General features: G+C 49.4%; 1 protein-coding gene across 4 annotated transcripts in view; it reads right to left on the bottom strand.

Moving 5' to 3' along the window:
* Positions 1–23,402, bottom strand: part of ssbp4 (single stranded DNA binding protein 4) — a 70,784-nt gene that overhangs the window by 11,502 nt on the left and 35,880 nt on the right. For all 4 annotated transcript variants that reach the window (XM_036520941.1, XM_036520940.1, XM_036520942.1 and 1 more), the window contains exon 5: positions 4,867–4,956. In XM_036520941.1, coding sequence (XP_036376834.1) covers positions 4,867–4,956 — 90 coding nt within the window. The remainder of the gene's footprint in view (positions 1–4,866; positions 4,957–23,402) is intronic.

Raw genomic sequence — 23,402 nt, 5'->3', positions numbered from 1 at the left:
GGGCTTGGCCAATCGCTTCTGAAGAACAACACGGCTGGGTGGGGGGCAGAGTGGGGGGGGGGGGGAGTTAAATGAAGCAATTAATAAAATCATTTTCTACCCAACTAAGGAGATAACAGCTTGGCACTGCACCACAAACTCATCAACAACAACCCCTCCACCCCCCCCCCCCCCCTCCTCATCTCAGCGTTGCAAAGGAGCACCGCTTAATATTCCTGATAGGGCAGTAAGGGAGATAAGGAGGGGAGGCTACTGAACGCCCTGCACAGATGTAGTGCTGTTCATCCGCCACAGGAGGGCAGTGTGTCACTGCTGATGGACTGACAGAGCCAAAAGCAACAAAACCTAAAGCTACTGTGGTACAGACCAGCACAATGCATACTCATTGTTAGTCCTACCACAACATGCCAACAATGGTAACAACTGTACAACCAGTGGTATGAAATGGCCAGTGTGTAATCTCCAAAAGGAGAGTATGAACTACTTATATAAAAATTACATGCAAATACATACAGAAATCCACATTCATGCTTATGGAGTATGAAAAATCCCTTTGCCGTGTAACTAGGCAGGGTCCCTTATTATTATTATTTATTATGCGATATGAAGCAGTGTGGGCATATAATTCACAGCGGTGCAGATTAGTTTATTCAATTTTGAAACGCTTCTCAAAGACACTGGAGCATACAACTGTTTTCCTGCCAAGGCATCTACAGTTTGGTTAAATCTTTTCACCATTTCTGTGCACCACAATCCAGCTACAAAATCCTACTTAACATGTTTTTAAAACAAAAAACTAATCAGGGTAAGTACAATTGAAAAAGGAAACACATAAGTGTTATACCTAACACACTTCAGAGAGAGGGGAGAGGGAGATCTGGACCTTCCCTGGGCACCCAGTAGACATTTCCAAGCACTTTGTCTGTCTCTTTTAAGCTTTCTCCCTCTCCTCCGAATAGCAGTACTTCCCACTGGTTTGGTTAGACTCTGATAGACGAGATCACCGAAACCCTTTTTAGTTCATTTTAAGCCCTTCTGCAGAAAACGGTGCCGACGCACAGCAAACGTCTGTCAACGACTGCAGTTGGCGCCCCGATCTGCGGCTGAGAAAACCTCAGCTGGGCCACGCTGCTGGGCGGTGGGAGAAGGCTCTGTGCCCACAGGCGCAAGGCTGGTCATCAGCACACTTTCCAGTCTGTACTCATAGCAGCTGAGATGTAATAACCACTGGGTTGTGTTTCAGGTGATTATTGTACTGCACTCTCTCTCTGTCTGACCATTCTCCATGGCGGTCTGATAGCAGTTCATTGCGAAGAGCCTGTTCATGGCTCAATGGAATGGACAGGCAGGGGGAACCATGGCCCGGGAGCGCTAATCCCACAGGTCGGCAGGAATTAAATAACACATCCTACAACAGTTCATGTGTAAAGAGTTTTGTGGAAGAGAAAAAAACCAAAAGCGGGATTTCAGTTTCCCGTCTGATTCAATGTAGACCCAACAAAGCAGATCTCGCTCTAATTGCGTACTAATTTTATGTGTATAAGCCACACTGTTTCCCTTGCCCTGCGCAACTGAGGTGACACCTCATGCCTCTACCCGGCCAGATCTGGCTGAACCGGGCAGTTCATTCCTCCTTCCCCTGCCATCCCCATCCATCCCCGCACTGGCCCTGCTCTCCCCAGAGGGGGGTGAAGCAGTGGGGTTTTGGTGTGAGGATTATTAAGCAGGCCAGTCGCGCTGCTCTACCGGAGAGAATCGCAGATCCGGGCCAGACGCCAGAACACGGGCTTTATGGGCCTCTTTCCCCGTCTCTCCCTCCCTCTCTTTCTTTTGCTCTCTCTCGCTGCAGGAGTCCGATGTGAGTCCTGGCCTGTGAGGTTAAGATTAGGGGAGTCTGGGGATGCGAGCCCTCTTTCTGCACCCCCCACACTCCCCCCGCCTCCCCCCGCCTCACGGGGCTGCAGTACTCACACGGCAGCACTGGGGTCACTGCTGTTAATTACAGCTCCTGCATCTGTGAACCCTGCTGGAGAACACACTGCTCCATTACTCACACAGTGCAACACATATAGCAGTGCATGCGTACACACACACACACACACACACACACACACACACACACACACACACACACACACACACACACACACACACAGACACACACACACACGCACACACGCACACGCGTACACACACATACGCACGCGCGCGCACACACACACGCACACACACTTATACACAGAAACATAAATACTCTATAGCACATGCACACACACAGACATCCCTGAATGCACACACATACATTTAGGAAAAATTTTACAAGGAGAAACATACTCAGTCACTCCCTAACACACAGACATGTAATTACTTGCTCACATCCAGAGAAAAGGTGCTAAAACTTTGAATTCTCACTCACAAATTCGCAGACATACACACACCACAATTCACAAACATAAGTTAACACTTTGGTTAGCACATTAATTAAAATTCAGCTACTAAGACCTTTACTTATAGTTAGGTCTCTACTTGCTCATAATAGACACTGCAGAAATGCACATACATACACACACAAACACACACACAGACACACGCACCCGCACGCACACATACATACAAAAGACTAACACATTCCACACAGCCTCAAAAATAACAAATCCACTGCTCAAAAACTGTCCTGTCTATCACACTGAGACAGCTGGCACGCAGCAAACAAATACTTTCACCTCTCCTTTACACGTGCTCTTGCTCATTGGTTCTGCAGCCAGTATCTGCTGCGTGGACCAAAGGCGAAGTGTCATGTGGCTGGAATCTCTGCAGAGATCCCCCCCCCCCCCCCCCCCCGACGTTACAGTGTGCTCCAATGTATCATGGGACTGGTGGGTGTTTCACTGGAACAGGACACAGTCTCACAGTCTTCCTGAGATGTGACAGGTGAGTGACTCACGAGGCACAGAGCAGGCTGTTGTGTGCGTGTGCGTGACCGTGTGTGAGAGTTGGGATACCAGTGGCCCACTGAGCCTTCACAGCAAAACTGACAACAACTAATGGACAAACAGCTGAATGCTTGATCACTAGAATAAGTTGCCCTAAACATAATGGACACTGGCTTTGGGCAGAAGCCTTAAAATAATATTTCACAAACTAATAACAATTGTGCATTAACGCTATACAATTTTCCTGCTGGTCCTAAAACAAGGGAAGAGACAGAAGAACACTTTCTCACCTTACTCACTGCCTCTACACCTAAAAGGTGAACACCAGGGACCTGTGACAGGGTTTCTAAAGTTGGATGGACAGAGCTCACCCCAGTCAAAACGGATACATGCCCATACAACATGGGCAAACAGGCCATGTTTATGTAAGGGAGCAAAAAAAGGCGGGGGGGGGCAGAGGGAAGTGAGTCTGTGGAGGAATGAGGGGAGAGCAGTGGGAGAAAAAGGAGGGAGACACTGGCAGAGAGAGAGAGAATAAGAAGAGGTGGGAGAGACAGGTATGCCAGGCACAGAGCAGGACAAGGAGAGCAGTGGGAGGAGGGGGAAAGGAAGGTCATTAGTGGAAAGAAGACAGTGCCTGTCCAGAACAGAGGAAGGTTAGTGGTTTTTTTTTTTTTTAATGAAAAGAAAGTCCAGTTGGGATCCCAGCTTCCGTTAACGGGACTGCTGTACTGGACTGTGCTGAGGACTGGACTGCCGGTAGGAGCCACTCCAGTTGTTTGCCTGAAAATCCAGCGAGACTGCACTGAGGAACAGAGAGGAAGGGAGGGGCAGCCAGCCAAGGAAGAGAGAGACAGAGAGAGGGAGAGAGGTGTGTGCGTGCATCAGTGTGTGTGTGTGTGTGTGTGTGTGCGCGCGCGCATGTGTGTGTAATTCTATACTTGCCATGGTAAAACTAGGCCGTGGGCACTGGTGTTATCTAAGCTTCATACATCTGACCAATGCGAGGAGGTGAGGCGCGCTCTCGGTGTTCAGTCGTGTCAGTGGATCTGAATATACCAACACACGCAAGCAACATGCGAGCACAATGGCTCGTCAAGGCTGCGCGGCGTCGTTCCGTTCACTTCCGAAGCCGTCACCCCGGTCCCCAGCCGCCACGCCTGATACCGTGGCGTTCACACGGACGGTGAGATTCAGGTGATGCGGACCCCCCTTTTTCCCACACTCCCTCCATTTACCCTGCCCTGCTGGAGGCTGAGCTCGGAGGGAAATACTGCAGCAGAGAACACTACAGCAAGACTTCCCCTCCCTCCCTCTCCTCCCCTCCCCTCTCCTCCCCTCTCCATCTCTGTCTCCCTCTCCTATGCACACTGGCTCTATTTATGGAAAGCAATGTCACTCACGCAACACCATCACATAGCTCCCTGCACTGATCACAGCTCATCCATCATTAACATTCTCCACGACCCCGGCGCACTGCCACTCAACTCGCAGCGAGATCCGGGGGCTCGTGCGTCTCTGTTTACACTACAATGGAGTCAATATTAAGAGAAACAATAATGAATATCAATAGGAAAACATGACTCTTGTGTCTTCGTCTGGAGCAGGTATGGGTGTGAGAGATTGGGGGGAAAAAAAACACGGGGTCTTCCCATGGTAGTGGGTCTTGAATGGCACACCTCAGAGACCGTCTCTCTCTCCATCACCCTCCCCTGACGGCACCCCGCCAACGCTCACCCTGTTCGGCTCCCGGGCGAGCGCTGCCGATGCGGGGAGAGGACAGAGGGTCACATGAGAGGAGAGCAGGAAGAAACTTGAGGTCAGGGAGGAGACATGAGGCATGGGGAGGAGCAGGAGGGAAGGGGGACGGGGGGAGGGGGGCGGACTGGGCGCAAGGAGGGGATAGAGGTTGAGGAGAAGCTGCAGCTCTTACTTGAAAGAAGCCGGGGGGCATGGGTCCGCCGGGCATGCCGTCGTTAGGGGGCATGTTGCCCATGACCGGGCTGGGGGCGGCGGCCGCACTCTGGAACAGAGGAAAAAACACGTCAGCACACGCGGCCTCACTCACTGGGACACCCTCAGCAGGCCAGTGGATTCATGCAGGAGCCCGTCCAAGAGAGCGGGCTCATGAAAACCTGGGGTGGAGCGTTGTGCAGTGCATGTGGAGCCTGAGGCACTGATGCGCTCCCATGTGAGTGTGACACAAACCACTGCACAACCACATGAACCTGAACATCTCTCTTCCAGCTGGGTCCCTTGTTTCACAACCACAAAAGTCAAACACTTCTCAGGTTCCTTCTGTTCTGTCTCTGTGGTGAGCTGGGACAGTAAGGAACGAGCTGATGGACATTTGTGTAAAGAAGATGACGAGTGAAGATAAGTTTGTGAGATCTCCTTTGAAGCAATAAAACGGTTGTAACTGTGGGGCCCCCACCCCCCTCCCCGCCCGACTCTGGGTCTGTTGTGTGTTTCCCAGGCTGTCTATTCACCAGCACCCTAGGAAGGGATTACCCAGCAGCCCCCAGCCCCCTCCCTGTAACCCAATCCTCTCCACAGCCACAGCGCAAACAGCCCCGCCACCCCTGACCCCGCCAGCCCAGACACACACTCTGAGGGGCCAGGGCTGGGCGTGCACACACACAGACACACACACAGTCACATACAGAGCCTCTCTCTCTCGCTCTCTCTCTCTCTCTCACACACACTCACACACTCACACACTCACACACACACACACACACACACACACACACACACACACACACACACACACACACACACACACAGATGAGGGAGGATGGGGCCTGTGTCCAGTTCACAGCTGCTGTCACTCCTGTGAGGAGGACAGCAGGCTGGCCCTGCGAGGGAGGAAAGGAGAGCCACTCTCCACACCAGGCCCAACCATGAGAACCACGACTGTCCACTGTGTGAACCTCCACTACACACCACAGAACCAGCATCAAACACACCTGGATTCTCCAAGGCCTGCCATGGTTGTTCTGGTCCAGGTTGTTCAATTACTTGGTTAATTGTTTATGTTAACTGTTTATGTTTTTAGTACAACAATGGTGCACAGACAGTCCAGAAAGGGGCACAAGCATGGTGCTGCTCTCTCACTTTGGCCACAATGCAGCCCAATCCCACACTATTCCTGGTCACCAATAAACTTAGTGTGTGACTGGCAAAGCAACCAACGCACACCCACAGCATCGCTATTAGCATGAAACAAATCAATAGCTAAAGGAAAGGAGAATACCATCATACTGGGAGACAGCGGGAGGTGGCACTGAGAGGGGAGTAATTCTGCTGGAATCTTAACAGCAGCTCTGGAATCATGGGATATACTGAATTCACGGAAAGACGGTTGCTATCTAAGGATTCCAATATTCACAGCTTGATCTTCAAAAACCAAAGTCCACAATTAATCCGTTTTGGTCCACTCACTAAACAAAGGAAGGTTATTGCAAAAAGATGCTGGTTTAAAAATATCCAGCTACCGCGTTTAATACCTGTCTTAATCAGGGATCATACAGAGACAGCTGCAAACTATTTTCTTCCCAGCAGCCCTCGTATCTGCATGTGTTGGAAACACGAGTGCGATTGTTTGGTCAGGGAGAGGGGAAGGGAGCAGGGTGGTAAATGGGTTTTGTCAGCACTTATTTACTCAATGGCTGCCGCTGTTAGCTCAGCCTGGTGGAGAGATCGCACAGCCCAGCCTGCTGTTTCTCTGCCATTGTATTTAGGTTATCAAGCCATTAAAAATGCACGAGTGCACTGAGCCTTGGAGACTGTGGGCTGGGCTGGGCTAGGAGCGGAGGGAGGGGAGGGCGAGGGGCACAGGCCGCGGGTTTGGTGGCAGTCTCACACGCGTGCCTCTATCTCGGCCCTGCTCTTCCACGCAAGACAGAAGGACCCGAGTCGCCGCTGCCCTCCTGCACATCCCAGCGTGGGAAATTCCAAATCGAGACCATTATAAGTAGGTCATTAAATAGCAGTTGAGAGACTTCGGGGGGGGGGGGGGGGGGGGGCCATGGGGTATCACATTTAGGAACTGGAAAAACACCCGTCGAGCGCAGAAGGACAGACAGACTGACAAAAGCGCAGGCTGTCTGAAGGACACTTCGCCCAGGGATCATCGGTGCGTCCGGCGGGGCAACGAGACACAAGCTGGGGGATCAGTAAAAGCTGTGCTTTGGACAGCAGTGCCGCTGAATGGGGGAGGGCCACTGTGGCCGTCAGCCTGTTAGACTCCACTCCACTCAGGTAAAGCAGCGAAAGGCCCGTTCTCCTTGTTGCCATGACAACCCCGACCTCAGCTCTCCCTCTCCAGTGCCCATTAAAACCCTCAGGCCGTCAATCATCCGCCGGCCGGGGAAAGAGAGAGAGAGAGGGAGAGAGAGAGGGAGGGAGTGCGATGGAGAGGGAGAAAGAGAGAGAGGAATGGAGAGAGACTTTAAAGAAGCCTGTGGCTTTTGATAGCTTGCCTGTTTGCTCTCCCGCTCTCCCTCTCTCTCTCTCACACACACACACACACACACACACACACACACACACACACACACACACACACATTCAGGCATTCTCGGCCTCACATTCTTTAACTGTTTAAACGCCTTCATGCGCCTTTTTTAAATAAAACACCAGTCCTTCATCTCCTCTCCAGCTGTATTTAACACCTCTCCATACCACACCACATCCATACTCTTCCCTTTAAATAAGGAAAACCGATTATTTTTCCAGTCCCTGATGGATATATATTCATATCTTCTCAGAACCTATGAACGTACCGCCTGCGCTCTGAAGTAATTACTGTTGTAATTGTAACTGTTGTCAGTATCAATCCTCCGGCTTGACATGAGACAGTGAGTGAGCACCTTAATCAGCTCGCTGATCTGGACCCGGGTTCCACGGGGGTAATGGATCTGGGTCTTATCTGCACTCCAACAAGCAGGGCAACGCGGCCTCCTGGCCACAGCACCCACAGTGTGGAGGCAGACCGCAACAAGTGCCCACAGCACAGGTGTCTTCAAAAACATCTGCAGCGTTCACACACGCGCAGGTCCTGCGTTCCATCCGACGGATGACAGGGCAAACTCCCTCACAAATCTTTCTGCAGATAGGGCGAATCTTCAGAAAAGAAAAAAAAAAAAAGTTGGCACATGTTGAAAGGGTCTGTGCACACCTGTCCTGTGCGCTGTCGTGTCTGTCTGGCCTGCCTGGCGCTGCGCGCTTCTTAGCTAAAGGCCGAGACTGCGCCCCTCGGTGCACCGACAGCGCTGAGACGGTGCAGCTGCGGGTTCAAACCCCTGCCGTCATGCGGCTGTGCCCGTAAGCTTGGCATCCCCCCCAGACAGCCCTGGAAATAAAAAAGCTGACGGATGAAAGGGTGTTTGAAAATTTTAGGTCGGCTTAGTTAAAACTGCAAACCAGAAAGAAAAATAATTACAGTAATAATGGGGTTTTATTATTTTCCTAACTGGGCCTGATTATGTAAGGCACATTTTTGGCCCACACACACGCACGCACACACACAGACGTGGTTTTGGAGCAGCAGGCAGTGAGCGCACACTGTATCCAGGTCAGGATGCAGTGAGCAGGGCAGTAGGGAGACGGAGGCCCATTCGGAGAGCTGCTGGCATGCAGGCCGCTTGGCTGTGTGTCTGGCCGAGACTGGAAAGCCTCAGTCTATCTCCGTGACCGACGACTGCATTCCTCGCCACGCGACTGCTGCCTGTCAGCCCCCCCCCCCCCCCCCCCCACCTTCATCCCTCTCTCCTTTTCTCTGCTCACTCTCCCAAAAGCCTCCGCTCCAACTGCTCCAATAATTCTGTCACTGAAGTCGACTCTATAAAGATTAGCTTGAGAGCCTGGAATGCGTAATCAGGGCTGCTGGCTGACAGATGTGCCTTTTAATCAATGGGAGAGTGGCGTGGCGCAGGAACTCGACTCCAAACATGGCAACACGGGGAAGCCCTCCACGACAAGAGCGTTTGGGCAGGGCTTTTTTTCCCCCCTCTCCGCTCCAGCAGCTGTTGTGTCAATCAGGTAAATTAATTACCAGTAAACAAAACTGCTGGGAACACCCCCCTCTCCCCTCCCTCCCCTCTCAGCACCACCACCAACAACAACCCCCTCCTCTGTTCATCAGCATCCCACATTGGGGGCCCCAGGCGCAGGCGCAATGCCTGCTCTGAGAGCTGGCACCAGGGGAGAGGAGCTGGGGTATCAGTGAGGAGAGGCAGGAGGTGCCGAGGAGCCCTGCTCCGTGAGGTCACGCCTCCACAGTGAGGGGGAGACCACCGCAGCACAGGCGACTGATCCGCTCCCGGCCGGAGGCGCAACAAGCCGCCACCAGGCAGATTAACATCCTCCCCATCGTGTAAACTTAAGGCATCCTGGAGGAAACGGCGCAGGTATAGGGTTACGGAGCTCCTGCGCTCTTTTCATGCAGCCAGCTGCCACTGAAGCATGAGCCGGCTGATCGACGTACATCCATCCATTCAAAACAACGGCCCTCTATAGGATCTGCGGTGATGAAATGAGGCGGAGAAGCACGTGCTCCGGGCGTCCCGTTAACACCTGCCGATGAGCTCTTTTCCCCCACAGCGGCGGAGGGAAAGAAATCGGCCCCGCATCGCCTCACGCTCCTCTGCCCTGCGCCGGACACCAGGCCACGACCCTCCCAAGTGAAGGGAGACCCGCGACAGTGGTGAATCAGCGCTGCATCTGGACGAAAGTCTGCACACGGCTGGGAAAGCAGGCGCGTCTCTGAGGGCTGCTTGCTGTTGACGCCAGAGACAACCTCTGCGTCAGTCTATAACATCTGAGCACATAAAGATGTGACGTGCCCCCGGGGGATAAAACAAAGCCCACCGCTTAAGCTGAGAGAGACAGCCACCTTCTCCGGGCTGATTAGGGAGTGACACATACTTAAGAGTGCGCCTCAGGTACAAGTGTCACTGTTCCACACAGCACATCACAGGGGGTTTAGCCATCCTCCAGTCTTATCTGTGGGCATTATCTGCACAGACCCAAGAACAGCTGCTTCCTGAAGCCCGTATTGGTGTTAGCACACACTTTAGCGAGACTGACACAAACAAGCCCGAGCAAGATGTTACAAACATCCTGAGAGGTAATTCTGCTCCTGGCCTCTCCACACCCACAGCTGCCTTCATTGGCCGTGTCAGCTGTTAATGACCGCCAGCCGGGATCCCCGGCTACCTCCAACAGCATGCTAATTTCACTGAACCACCCCCCCACCCCCCACCCCCTTCCACAGGTTGCTCTATATTCCCTGCTCTCTAATTACAGAGCGAGGGGCCATGAGACCTGCTCATGTGCGCACACAAACACAGACACACACACACACACACACACACACACACAGACAGACACACACGCGCACACACGCACAGAGGTGAGTGCCCCCTCGCATACCTGAGGTCTCGCTCTACCTCATTAGGGCAGTGACAGCCACACCAGGAGAGTGCTGTGTTCGAGCCCTCAACATGAGAACGCGAGGCAGGAGGAAGGGGGAAGGCAGCGCAGCCACAGTCACTCCGCTAATTGAGCATAATTAATGCCGTTAATTAGGTAAAAGGAGAGATGGCAGCATTGTGGAGAGGAGGCGGGCCGAGCCGAGAGCGGGACAGTGGGAGGGAATGGGATCTCTGACCACATAGACGCAGGAAACAGGGAGTTCCACACTGAACCCCCCCCCCCCCCCCCGCTTCCCACGGTGCCAAAAATGAGCCCGAAGCTCAAGATTCAGTACAAAACCAAACTCTGCTGCAGACAGCAAAACTGACTGCTTAATAATATCTCTTCATCAGCCTCAGCTTTAACAACCCCCCCCCCACTCCCCTCCAACAGACCCAACAAACTCCCATCAAACTCCCATCCCAAAACACCATCACCCTCTCTCCATCCCCGGAGCTCCAAACATGATCTCCATGGTCTAAGGCTTCACATCACTCTTTCCTCCATTACCAAGTGACATGACACATTCAACACCATGTCAATATTGTGTTTACAAAGACAGAGGCTGTTTCTGTTCGGCTGTAAGCCCGGAAGTAGATCATAGTACTCCTGAACCTGGTTTAAACCAAAGACCATCATCACCCTGTCCCCCTCAGGGACAAAAGTACAGTTCAATATCACTCTATTAGATTTAGGTTTCTGTTTCTGAATGAAATGTTCAGGCGGCTTACTTAACTTGAGGACAACTCAATGCCTCAGCATGCAGAATTATGGGCACATTTTCGAAACTATTAACGGGAAAGTGATGATTGTTTAACAAAATTTCTCCTCATGGGCCAATTCTGGCACTGCACTTTCTGACAATCATAGCAAACAAAAAAAAAAAAATCAAAACAACACCTCTGAAGTCCAAGGCTGAAAATTCTGGGTCTGCCTGGGAAGCCATTTCAGGTTAAACAAGAGAGCCACCAGCACAGACACACAACAGTGTCTAAGTATGTCTCCGTCTGTCTCAAAAATCACAGAGGAGGAAATGCCCCTCAATACACGTTTAAATAGAACAAAGAAATACTTAACTCTTTTCAGAAACCGTTAATAATATATAATTATAGTTTAAACAAGAAATTGGCTCTCTAAAGTACTTGGCCTTGCAGCCAGCTACAGAAGTACCAAGAATTTCACATCATTCACAATATGGGAAATAACCCTCCACTGTTCCCTTCATTCCACACACACGCACATGGCACACGCTCTCACAGATTCACTCTCGCTCTCGCGCCCTCTCACAAACACACAACCCTCTAAATGAGGGATTACAATTTATAAAATATTTACTCTTTCAAAATGTCTCTCAATTAGAGGAGTATTTCTTTAGAAGCAAAAAACAAGAATGTTCTTGACTGCATATAGCACATTACTATGACTGTATAACTGATAATTGTATTTAGTTACACTGTGCAGCATGAACCTGGTCCCATTCTGAAATGCATTCTTTCTTTGATTACTTATGGTCTACAACTGCAATATTGTTAAATGCATTAAGCTATTCTATTCCTCAGCCTTGGTTTATGTACAATGCAAATTACACTGGATAATTGCATAATGGAGTCTTCTTGTTCTGATAATGCTCTACACACTTGTGTATTGGTACATTTATACAGTCTCCCTGTCACTCTCTATATATACATAATGGGTACAGCAAAATCTGTGTTAACTGTGCAGTCACCTTAGATGTGAATACTGTATGACTTGAGAAATTGTAATAGCAATAATTATGTTGTGTTTCTTATGGAGGGCAATGCAATATCCAGAGGCTGAATGATCAAACAGTTCATTTAGAGGCCTTGCTAATTTTGCCTCCCCAAGCCTAAAAGGGCACAGCTGCTGAGAATTGGGCTCCCTGTTCCCCAACTTGGCCAGGAGGTTTATATAATATTATGCACTTTATGGGTAAGACCACCTGCAGGACTTATTAAAAATGAAAAGAGTTTCTGGCAGGCTTGTTACCAATATCTTCCCCCTCTCTCTCTGCCCCTCCTCTCTCTCTCTCTCTCTCTCTCTCTCTCTCTCTCTCTCTCTCTCTCTCTCTGTTTTGCACAACTGGATTTTATTTTTGAACATCAAGACAGAATGAGGGAGAATGAAGGGGAGAGAGGGAGAGAAAACAGAGTGAGCAAGACAGAGTGAGAGAATGAGGGAAAGAGAATGAAGAGGGCAAAAGGGATGGAGCCACCATGCTCTGAGCCTCGGAGTGCGGTTTCTGAGAGGGCTGCTTCAGGTGGAGGAGCAGTATCACTTGCATGTGGAGATTATTTTCAGAAACGTGCGTCCATATTGTTGGTATTTTCAGCAAATATGTTTGCCCCACTAATCAGAGAAACCATAATACAACAGAAACAATATCTAAATACATTTTAAACACAGAATACTACTGGTCCAAATGGAGTGATGTTGGGTGAGAATCTGGAACACACACACACACACACACACACACACACACACACACACACAAACATGCATGTACACACATGCACACTTCTCTTTTCAGACGTGGAAAAAACCTTGGCCTTGGTACCTAAGGACTGACACTGACGACCCTGAGAGGGTAACGTGACCAGTTCAATAGTGGTCTGACTCCACGACTTCTCACGCCACCTTAATGACAACTCCTGCCACTCCACCGAGTGTTAAAACAGATGCCATTCACCTACATTCACCTGTCCTCCACCCTGAATACGGACAGGAGCTGCATGGGTCTGCGACCTCAGTGAACACTGCAGCTATGGATCGACAAGGTGCACCACTCTGCACACTGGGAAGAGGGGACAGAGAGAGGGAACAGGGGGTCAGAAAAGAGACAGAGGGTGAGGAGACAGGGGATATGAGAGGAGGCGGGAAGATGGAAGGAGGGAAAGGACAGAAACAGTCACCCAGTGAGAGAAAAAAAGGAATGTAGTGGAATGAAGGAGTGGAATGAAGGAGTGAAAGAGGGAGAAAGGATAACCTCTAGGAAGGAATTCACCCAACAGTGTAGGGTGAATTTTATACGTATCTACCTTACAGCAAGATCCTTTCCTTTCACCCCTTCCCTAATATCAGGCTACAGTTCCCCTTCCCTCGGGTCCCCCCCACTGGACAGGGTCCGTAAGCAGGTGGGCCAGCGGGACCCTGGAGCGCAGCGGGGAGCCCCTTTCTGCCAGAGAGGGAGGAGGAGGGAGGCAGCAACCGCAGTCCCAAGACAATGGAGGGTCTGTGGAGCTGTGCAGGGCATCGAGGGAGAAGACTAGAGAGGGAGGGGGACAGGACATTTGAGGAAAGTGGTTACGGGTTTGGACAAAGAAAGAGTGACGGAAAGGGGCGAATCAGCTTAGCCATGGCATGAAAGTGGCAGGGATGACATTGGGATAAAGGTCGAGAGTGTGGCAGGGAGGACAGGAAGATGCAGGGCCCACGCACACCGCCACCAATGCCCTTACCTTAAGCACAGCAGATTCATGACAGATGCGGTGTGTTATAAATGGGTGATACTGTCACGTATGACAAGAAGAAGCAACAACAAGCTGCTAGTTACGAATGCAATCCCATATGTACAAAGTGGGCAACTTGACCTGTAGATGACGGCAGATATTTGATCAGCAGGCACAAATGGAATTCAATGTCATTGTGTGAGAGACACCGTCTTTTCTTTCGAGAGAGAACACACTGGTTACTCTGGCCAATACACAGCACATCCAAACATTACTCTTCGATACCAGTCTCTTGGAAATACTACATATTTCCACTGCTCTAGCCACAGGTCAGCTATACCTGAGATGTTTCTACAGCAAATTAGCCCTGTAAAACCATATGTTGGCAAACAACAGACATAATAAAACCACAAAATGAGGTTTACCCAATAAAGGAACATCAAAACACCCCAGTTAAGGGATCATAATTGCACAAACTTGATGAGTGACCTTGCTTACCGATTCACAAACAAATGCGATATAGGGAGTGTGGGTGGCACCCAAAAAGTACATCCTGAAGACGTTCCAGGGCCAAACTTGATCAGGTGAGATATAAATTCTCACACTGCACTGCACTGAATTGTCACACATGAAGCTAAAGGCAGGTCAGAGGAGATGCAGGAAAAAAGATAAAGGAGGAGTGTGTCTCCTCAGAGCGCCTCGCTAACTCTAAACATGAGCGCGTATGTCAGCGCACTAACCCGCACCAGCTTCTCCATCAATAAATAAATAAACCCTCCAGAAATATCTCCGCAAGCCTCACCCGGCAATGCGCACCACTTCCATGTCGCATGTGAAGTAAAAAAAATCTCAAACAAGAACAGGCATTTGCCACTTATTGTGTATTCTGCAACTCTCCAGTACTAATGGCAGAGTGACACTTGAGAAATAGCTACAGCGAAAAAAAACATGACCTACGTGTGGACCACATGTGGGCAACATTTGCACATGTGGTTTCCCATTGCTTTCTGTATTTTTATCTCTGCGCATTCTGTTTAAGCTCTTTCCTTTCTGTTGAACCAACCCCCCCCCCCCACCCCACCCCCTCCAATCCCCCATCCCCTCGGCCCCCTCGCTGTGCCTCCGCCGCCACCACGCCTTGTTTTTAACTTCTGGTTTTGATTTGGGATCTCAACCACCCCTTCTCCCTCCCCCCATCTCTCCCCATTCTCCCTCCCTCTCTCCAACACTGGCCATTGTCTCCTACTGCGCAACACGCGATCACCAATATCTGTTAAAACTCACACATTACGCTCACTCACGCAGGGATGTAACATTTACATTCAGACACATCCTCTCCTTCCCTGACTTTCTCCCTTCTAAATATCACCCTGAAAACCGCTAGACCCAACTGTCCCAAACAAACACATATGCAAACCCTTCAGACTGTTACACTGCTGGACAAAGAGACTTGGCTCACATCTCCTCCCTTTAAGGGAGTGTAACATCTTTCAGCTCTTCAGCCCAATTCACAGGGACAAATCCGATATTTGACTGACAGACACAGTTTAACCACGCATGCCTGCCTGTCTGCCCCTTTGGCAGTGCGGCTGCAACTGAAACAGCACCGCTTCCATCACAGAGGAGTCAGAAGCACAAAACATCCACTGAGTTTACACTCAGGCCCAGAAGCCTCCCCAAATAAGCACAGCAGACACGGCGGGCTTGTCTGAGGGCAACAGTGGGATTTCCCCATTCACAAACAGCCGCTGAGACATGCTGCACTTAACACTTTCCTCTCCCCATGCCTGCTGTGGTCCGCAGGGGTCAGTTTGTACACAGACCCTGGAATCTGTGTCTGTTTACAGTCTGACACAAACTGAGTCCTGCAGTGACTCTGTGCTCCACGCTGTGTTCTGTGTCATATGATCAGCATATTTCCCTCAGTGTTCACTAAACCACTAAACAGCAATGGTAGTGTGAAGGGATTTCTGTTTTTTTGCTAGCCCTGCTGTGATATAATACTAATACTAATCAACAACAATCAATTAGAAATGAAAAATATCAGACACCAGACAATAATGAAAGTGCAGACCTTCAGGCTGTAGGTTGACCTAGAACAGGGAGATACTAGGACCCAGGGGAGATGCCTCCCCCCACATCCCTCAACACACACACACACACACACACACACACACACACACACACACAGGGAGCATGCACGCGTGCGCGCACACACACACTTCCCACCCTCTCACCCTCCTTTATGCTAATTCTGCATGTGAACATGAGCAGGCCGCAGAGTCCCTGGAGGAGAAATGGGGTCGTCTGCCTCTACTCTTCTTTTTCTCTCTCTCACTCCCCCCCTCCCCACCTTCCACACCCCTCAACCAATAGAGGCTGGGCATCAGGCAGCTCGCAGAAGCCGTTGTCATGGTGACAGGTCCTGTCTGCGCTCTGTCCCTCAGGCATCCCAGATCGAGAAGGCATCGTGTTTACGAAAGAGAGAGACCAAGAGAGTGAAGGGGGTGGGGGGAGTGGGGGGGGGGGGGGACTGCCCTACTTTGACCAGCCATTGTTCAGATGCTCTGGAGATGGAGGGGGTGTGAGGTGGCCCGGCAGCAGGCTTCACCGTCACGGGTCTCCCATGTGGACCAGACATGCAGGCATCTCACACTCCTATTTCTGGCACCTCCACCCCATTTCTGACCTTTCCACCACCGAGCCAGACACCCCTAACCCAAAGGACGGAGCATCCCATTCTAAGCTATTCCAGGGCTGCACATGGATCCCAGCCTATTTGCTGAAGATCATGTAACGAGTTCCAAACATCCTGCACCTGGTGCTGGTTAAAATAAGAGGTCCCCGGCTCGTGGGAGCTGACTGTGAGACGTGCTGCAGAACCATGGCGTTTGGATGTGCTGCTCCGTCGGTCTCCATGCGCAAGACTCTCCCAACTACAGGCCACACCAGGGGAAGACACTAGTGTCAGGGCCTTATGCTCTCATCCAAGTCAAACAGTAGCACTGCAGTTTACACAGGACCATCACACTCATTCTGAGGTGCTTCACGGCTCATGCTTCACTCTCACTGGCCATACGCAGGTGGACGTGGGACACGTGAGGCCAAAGACAGCCGTTTAAGCTTTCCTTGAATTTCCTGAGTTATACCTGAACCCGCACACATTCCAGAAATATCAGGTCACCTGTACTTAAAGACACCCATACATGACAACTTTCAACGGCGTGTGAAATTGCAGCATTTGTGAATTTTGAGTTTGCGAGTATTCTTATGAGTGTGTAGCATTGGATTACAGTTGCCCGTGTGGATGCCATCTTGTTAAATAAAACACGGAAAATGGATGAAGCGAAATCATTACTATCATTCTGTGTACACTTCTGACAAGTGTTTTGTCTTAACAGGTGACTGCTTCTAACTAGTCAGTTCTTGCTAGCTAGATTCAAATTATAGTGATGTCTAGATAAATTGGCAGTAATTAAACTACACATAATTAGCATTTAAGTGTTGTTTGCCAATAATGTGTCGAGTAAGTTTGGTTGAAATGTATTTAAATCTGCTTGTTTGACAAAATCAAATGCCTAATGTTAGGTTAATTGGCTATATCAATACCACTTTGGAATAACAAAAATAGTTATTAAATAACTCACTTTCTAAATCCTTCTCCTCAGACTTAAATGCTTCTTGCATTAACAGAATGAGTCCTTTCCTTGCTACATATTTTATAGACTATGTGCAAGAACGAAAACATCCAGATTTTGTCATTCAACAGCACTACAGTATACACAGACTACTTCTTTTAGCCCTCTTCAGCCACATTCAGTATCTCACAAAGGTTGCTGAGAGAGACTGGTCTCCAGTCGGAGGTATACCTGGAGTGCACAGTGTATGCAACATGACAAACACTGGCAATGTTAACAAACAGCTGAATCCTGGCTCACTCCCCTATAGTGACATCCAAGTAGCATTAAGTACATTACCACAGGTCAGAGAGGAAACCATGCTGCAACGTGTAACATTAGCCAAACTGCAAACCAGAGAGGCAGCATTCCACATGGCTTATGACCCACAAAGCAGCGCTGCCTGCCATTTCTCCAGCACTCATCTCTGAACTGCACTACAAATAATTACACACTGTAGCTAAAGCACAATGTCACAGACGACAGTGTGACACTGTCACCTTACGTAAGAAATGGGCGAACTTGTGACAGGGATGGCTCAGGGCTCCCAGCCTGAGGGAGGGAAGGACATGCCAATTTCCACAACATGGTGCTGAGGCTGGGAGCCGCTGTGCAGAGTGACTCCAAGATATTCTGCCAAGCCTCCCAGTTCAGCACGTTACAGCCAGCACCACACAGACACTGAAAACAGGGTATATGCATGTACCAGCAGACCTAAGTTCCCTGCAAGAAAACGACAGCCGCATAAGACTACAGATATACTTAACACTGAGCAGGAGGATACGATAAACTACCAGTACAGCTTCACAGTGATAATTCTACCTGCATGAAATGCTAGGGATATACTGAAGAAGAAAATCACAGTTTATATGCACATGTGAGCCAACATCCCGGACTGAATCAAAGTCCTGTTTTTCATGGTACACTCGACTCTTGACAGCTGTTCTTCAGAGCAGCCTCCATACTGATTGCTGTGTGCAAAAGCTGTGGGCAGCATTAACTTGCAGGGGACCCATGTGAGCAGAGTTCACTTTCTGGTCATGTGAGATGTAAGATCGGGCGACTGTGGAGGAGTGAGAGAACGCAGCACCCAGTGCTGGAAAGCAGAGACAAAGCTGGAGGGAGCCCTAACAGAATTGAGCTAGGCTTAAACACACCTCCATTCATTCCACTGAAAAGGACCACTAACACTGAGGAGCATATGTTGAGCTGGAGTGAAGGATCGCAGACTGCCTGACCCTTGAATTACGCTGTTGTTAACAGCTCTGTCTGTGCGTGTGTTTCTGTGTGCGTATGTGTTTTTGTCTTTGACAGTGTTCAAATCAACAATTTGGACATGCTGCAACACATACTACTACCAGCTCATTTTTGGGATTTTCTCTCTGAAAAGACACCTACATGTTGAGCACGCAGGAGTGTTTGCCATTTCTAGTGCTCTATTTAATTAAATAAGCCTGTCTGAAACACAGGGAAGATGCCACTACCACAGGCACAAGACTCTTTCATAGCTGATGCAAATAAATTAAAATATAAGAAATAATAAGCATCCCCCTAAACACTGCCCACCTCCCCTCCCCCTCCGCCAAACTGTTCCAGTCTACGCCTCGGCCGCATCTGGACCAAACGGGAACAATTCTCCAAACACACCCCCTCCCCCGTCACCCCAGCAGCCTCGCAGGAAAGTAGAGAAAAATCCCTTGGTGGGTCGGCCAGATTAAACTGCCTCTGTAATCCGCTTGGCTTTCACCTCCTCGTCCTCAACGGCGAGAGAGAGAGGGAGAGACGGAGAGAAGATGAGAGGGAGAGAGAGAGAGAGATGGAGAGAAGAAGAGAGAGAGAGAGGGAAGTGACAACAAGGGCAGAGGGAACGGAGGAAGAAATGGGTGGGGGGAAAAACAGTAAATGGGAATAAAAAGACAGAAATAGAGCAATAAAGGGAATTAGTGGAGGGAGAGTAGGGAGAGAAGAGAAGGGGTGGAAAAGTAGGTAACATGCATGAAATGGTGGAAGGAAGGGCTGATGAGACATTAACTTAAAGGACAGGAGAAAGAGGAACGGAAAATGGAGGGAGAGGGATGAAGAAGGAGGCTGTAGGAAGGTGATGGTGTGGAGAGAAAGCGGAGGACGGAAATGCAGAGGGAAGGGGAGACCCACAACAGCAGGACCTGTTCAGACACGCTTCCTGTGCAGAACGTGAGGTCTCGTCACTAACGACTAAAACAAGGATAGGTCGAGGCCGGTGGGATTCATTCATTTATGCACTCAAAAAAAAAAAAAGCAAAGCTGCGAGTGATGTTTCCCACAGTGTCCTCCCCTCAACTCATGTGTCACTGGAGTGAGCTCACTCTGGAGAAGCACTCTTCAGCTTCAGTAGAGTGTGTCCTCTCTGGATAACAACACGTCAAGGGCCATAAGATGTCCATATGGTCTGCAGAATGGAGTATTTATACAACTTGAAGAATAACCTTTCAACAGCACAACGAATACTGCCAGGCATATACAGAACAGGTGTGTCAGAGAGCAATGGCTTTAATGCTGGCAGCACTGGTCGTGACTGCCTCATGATACGGCTTTACACAAGCCAGCAGCTCTCACACAGGTATGACATGAAAGCTGTTTCATCACCACGTTTCAATGGGAAAATCCATTCCCTGCCCAGCATTCCATGCCGTCTCTTCAGCAGATATGAGTGGTTTGTGATAGCAAAGCTCAAATCTTTTCTGACTCCAGGGCACCTCTCTCCAGTGTTCAGATGTGTTCATCAGGGGCATCTGAGAGTATGCAGAATAGCGCCAGCACACAAAGAGTTAACACCCCCCCCCCATTCACCCTCCCTGGAGAAAGAGCCCTTGGAGCAGCAGACAGGAAGTGGGAGGATATCCTGTGAGAAAGACTGTGATATATGAGCAGGCAACTTCAAAAAGGCAGGGGGAGGGGGATGCACCCAACACCAATAAAACCAGGGGTGGCGGAGGTGGAGAGGGGGCAGGGCGGGGAAGTGTAGTATTGGGGAATAAAAGTTTTAATGTCTTTGGGAAGTGTAAATACCATGACCAGAGCTATGCCAAAGACGAGCCATTTCCCCCCAAAACACAGAGAAAAGATCATACTTAAAGAAAGGTAGTTTGTGCGAGCCAATGTGGTACCATTTTGTCTCCTAAAAGGCAGAGGATATTAACATTGGCCGTTCTTGAGAAGGTTCCTAGAGCACACCACACCAACCCATGACTGAACCGAATGCAAGAGAAGCAGTAGGACTGGGCGGCTCAGTCACACACAGGGCTGCGTGCAGATGCGTATTTCTGTATATGCAGTGCCAGTAAAAAGAGCAGCAGTGGAGAGCTGCGTCTCAGCAAATGCTCTGTGCTGCCTGGCCACAGCTCTGCTCCATTACACAAACGCGTGACTGATGGCTGAAGGAAGCAGCTCTTCTGCTCAGGAAGTGTCCAGTCTGGGTCAAACACAGTGCACAGGCCTGAGCAGCCAGACCTCCATTTCTGCCAAATCGAAAGGCCTCCACCTACCACACAAAAACCTCGCTTTAAAGGGAGACTTCAAAGCACTGAACCACCTGTCGTTTCCTGTTTCTGACAATGTCCTAAAAATTGCTGAACGTTTTGCTTTCTCTTTAATCAGTGCAGACTGCACCACTGTCCGCTGGTCATCAATAAACAAATATATACAAAAACATTAAAGTATCAGTACCCTTATGAGCAAGTGGCTTTCTCATTGTGATGCGTATCTGCGATAAGACGACTCTAATAACGTATCACATCTGGCCACAGTAAGTGCAAAGACATTAGGGAGAGACGCATGCATTCGCACCTCGTAGGGCATACACACACCCTGCTACTCACAATGCCCATCTCCCCAGGTAAGCAGGTATCGGTCTGGCCCTGCCGGTCGATACTTTCACCAGCCAGACGACACAGAGCTGCCAGGATGGAGAGGGTGGCTCTGCACATGCGGGGTCTGCCGCAGGCCAGCAGCCTGGCTGGGTAAGGCTGCCGGTGTGAACCCCTCTGACGGAGGCTATTACAATGAATAATTGAATGCCAAATGAAGACAAATGATATGATTGCACGGCGTGCACAGCAGTCAATGCCCTATCTTGGTGGTTCCCATTCAATAGCATTGATCAGCTTTACAACCTAAGTAGCCGGCCAGGAAACTAAATGGTTTCGATCAATGCTACTTAACGGATTATTGACCGTTGACTGGTTCCTCCAAGAACGAAATAAAATGGAATACAAAAATAAATAAAATAATGGAAGGAAAACAAATGACGCTGTCTGAATCTGTTCATTTGATTCACTGTAGGATAAATTGGAAAGAAAAAGAAATAGGGGGGAGGACAGAATGGAGGTGGAGCTGACTGCTTTATGTAATATCAAAGTTGGTCTGATATACAGTCTAATCCATTGCAGACATTCTGGCCTGTAGGCTCAGGGACACAAACAAACACCCACTGCCTAGTATTCCAAACAGAGGCTGGAGAGCAGAACCACTTTTAGACTCGTAGGCTACACTGCACGTAGGCTACTAGCAGGTGGCAATCTGAACCAGGCAGTGAAACATCAACTGGATTAAGGAGTGGGTCTCCCTACACCCTGGCCTCAATACATACATATAATTCTGCATTTGGATATATGGATTCCAAACTGCAAACAGATGCTAACCACATTTCAGTGGAGACAGACAGCCAGGGCACCCCAGCAGTGACGGGTGCATCTCGGATACGTGCCTTGTGATAGGTCCTCTCCCAGACTCACCAGCCCATATCTCTCACTGCTCTGCCCGAAAGCACAATCAATCTGGCTAGTGCTGAATATCTATAGTCCAACAGACGATAGACGTACGGTAGTATTTGGTGCTGGACTGGGTAATGATTGTCTGGTCTGACGGCACTGCACATGCTTTTCACAATAACAATGAGGGAACTGCAGGGATGAACAGGCACAGAGAGAGGAGTGAGAAGAGGAAGGGGTGTGGGGTACATAACACCCTGATGGTCCCAAAGGTCCCTAACCACGGCCGTGTTTTACATATACAGCACAGTGTTACCATGGTGACCACGCCTAACTCTCAGGGCTGACCCGAGAGGCAGATTGCGAGCGTTTGTGGGCATGTGTGTCGCGCCTCTCACCAACAGAAAATATAAGAATCTGCGATGTGAAATTCATCCTTTGTTTGGAAGTTTGTGCTGCTACGTTTGTTAAGAAATTCACACGTTCACCAACCTGTCTTGTTGTCAGCTTGAACAGAGCAGTGCCACATGCTCCAGTCTTAGAATGTGAATCTGAAGGATGAACTGCGCTGGTGTGTACACAGGTACAGAATGCGCTTCTCTCTGTGCCAGAGTGTGTTAGTGTATATAGGTGTGCACACCACTACATACAGAAATTGCACTCCTAGAGATGTAGCTGAATTACAGTGCAAGTGTGTGTGCGTGTGTGAGGGAGTGAGTCAGAGTGTACGTGCATTTGTCAGTCTGTGTGTGTCTAAGCGCGCCTGCTTCTCAGTTCAGCAGAACCTCATTAATTCAGAAATGGAAATCATTTATGCATGGAGCGCGCAAGAGAGAGACAGGGAGAGAGAGAGAGCGGCAGAGGGAAAGGGTGGAATTTTCTATTTTTCTTATTTTGCTTAGTGAAAATGGTCTCCAGTGATTTTTGCAGTTTCATTCTTGATAAAAAAAAAAAAAAAACTATTCGATATATTTTATAAAGTATCATTCTCCTGTTAACCCTTTGTTTAAGAAAAAGCAGATCCTTCCATTCCAAACAGCAGTTTGAAACTCAGGTGTAGGTATTAGCTTAAAAATGCGTGGTAGAGTAAATAAATGT

Source organism: Megalops cyprinoides, chromosome 2 (assembly GCF_013368585.1).
Source record: "Megalops cyprinoides isolate fMegCyp1 chromosome 2, fMegCyp1.pri, whole genome shotgun sequence".
Lineage (NCBI taxonomy): Eukaryota > Metazoa > Chordata > Actinopteri > Elopiformes > Megalopidae > Megalops > Megalops cyprinoides.
The sequence above is the reverse complement of the archived record's forward strand: the minus strand, read 5'-3'. Positions and strand labels throughout refer to the sequence as shown.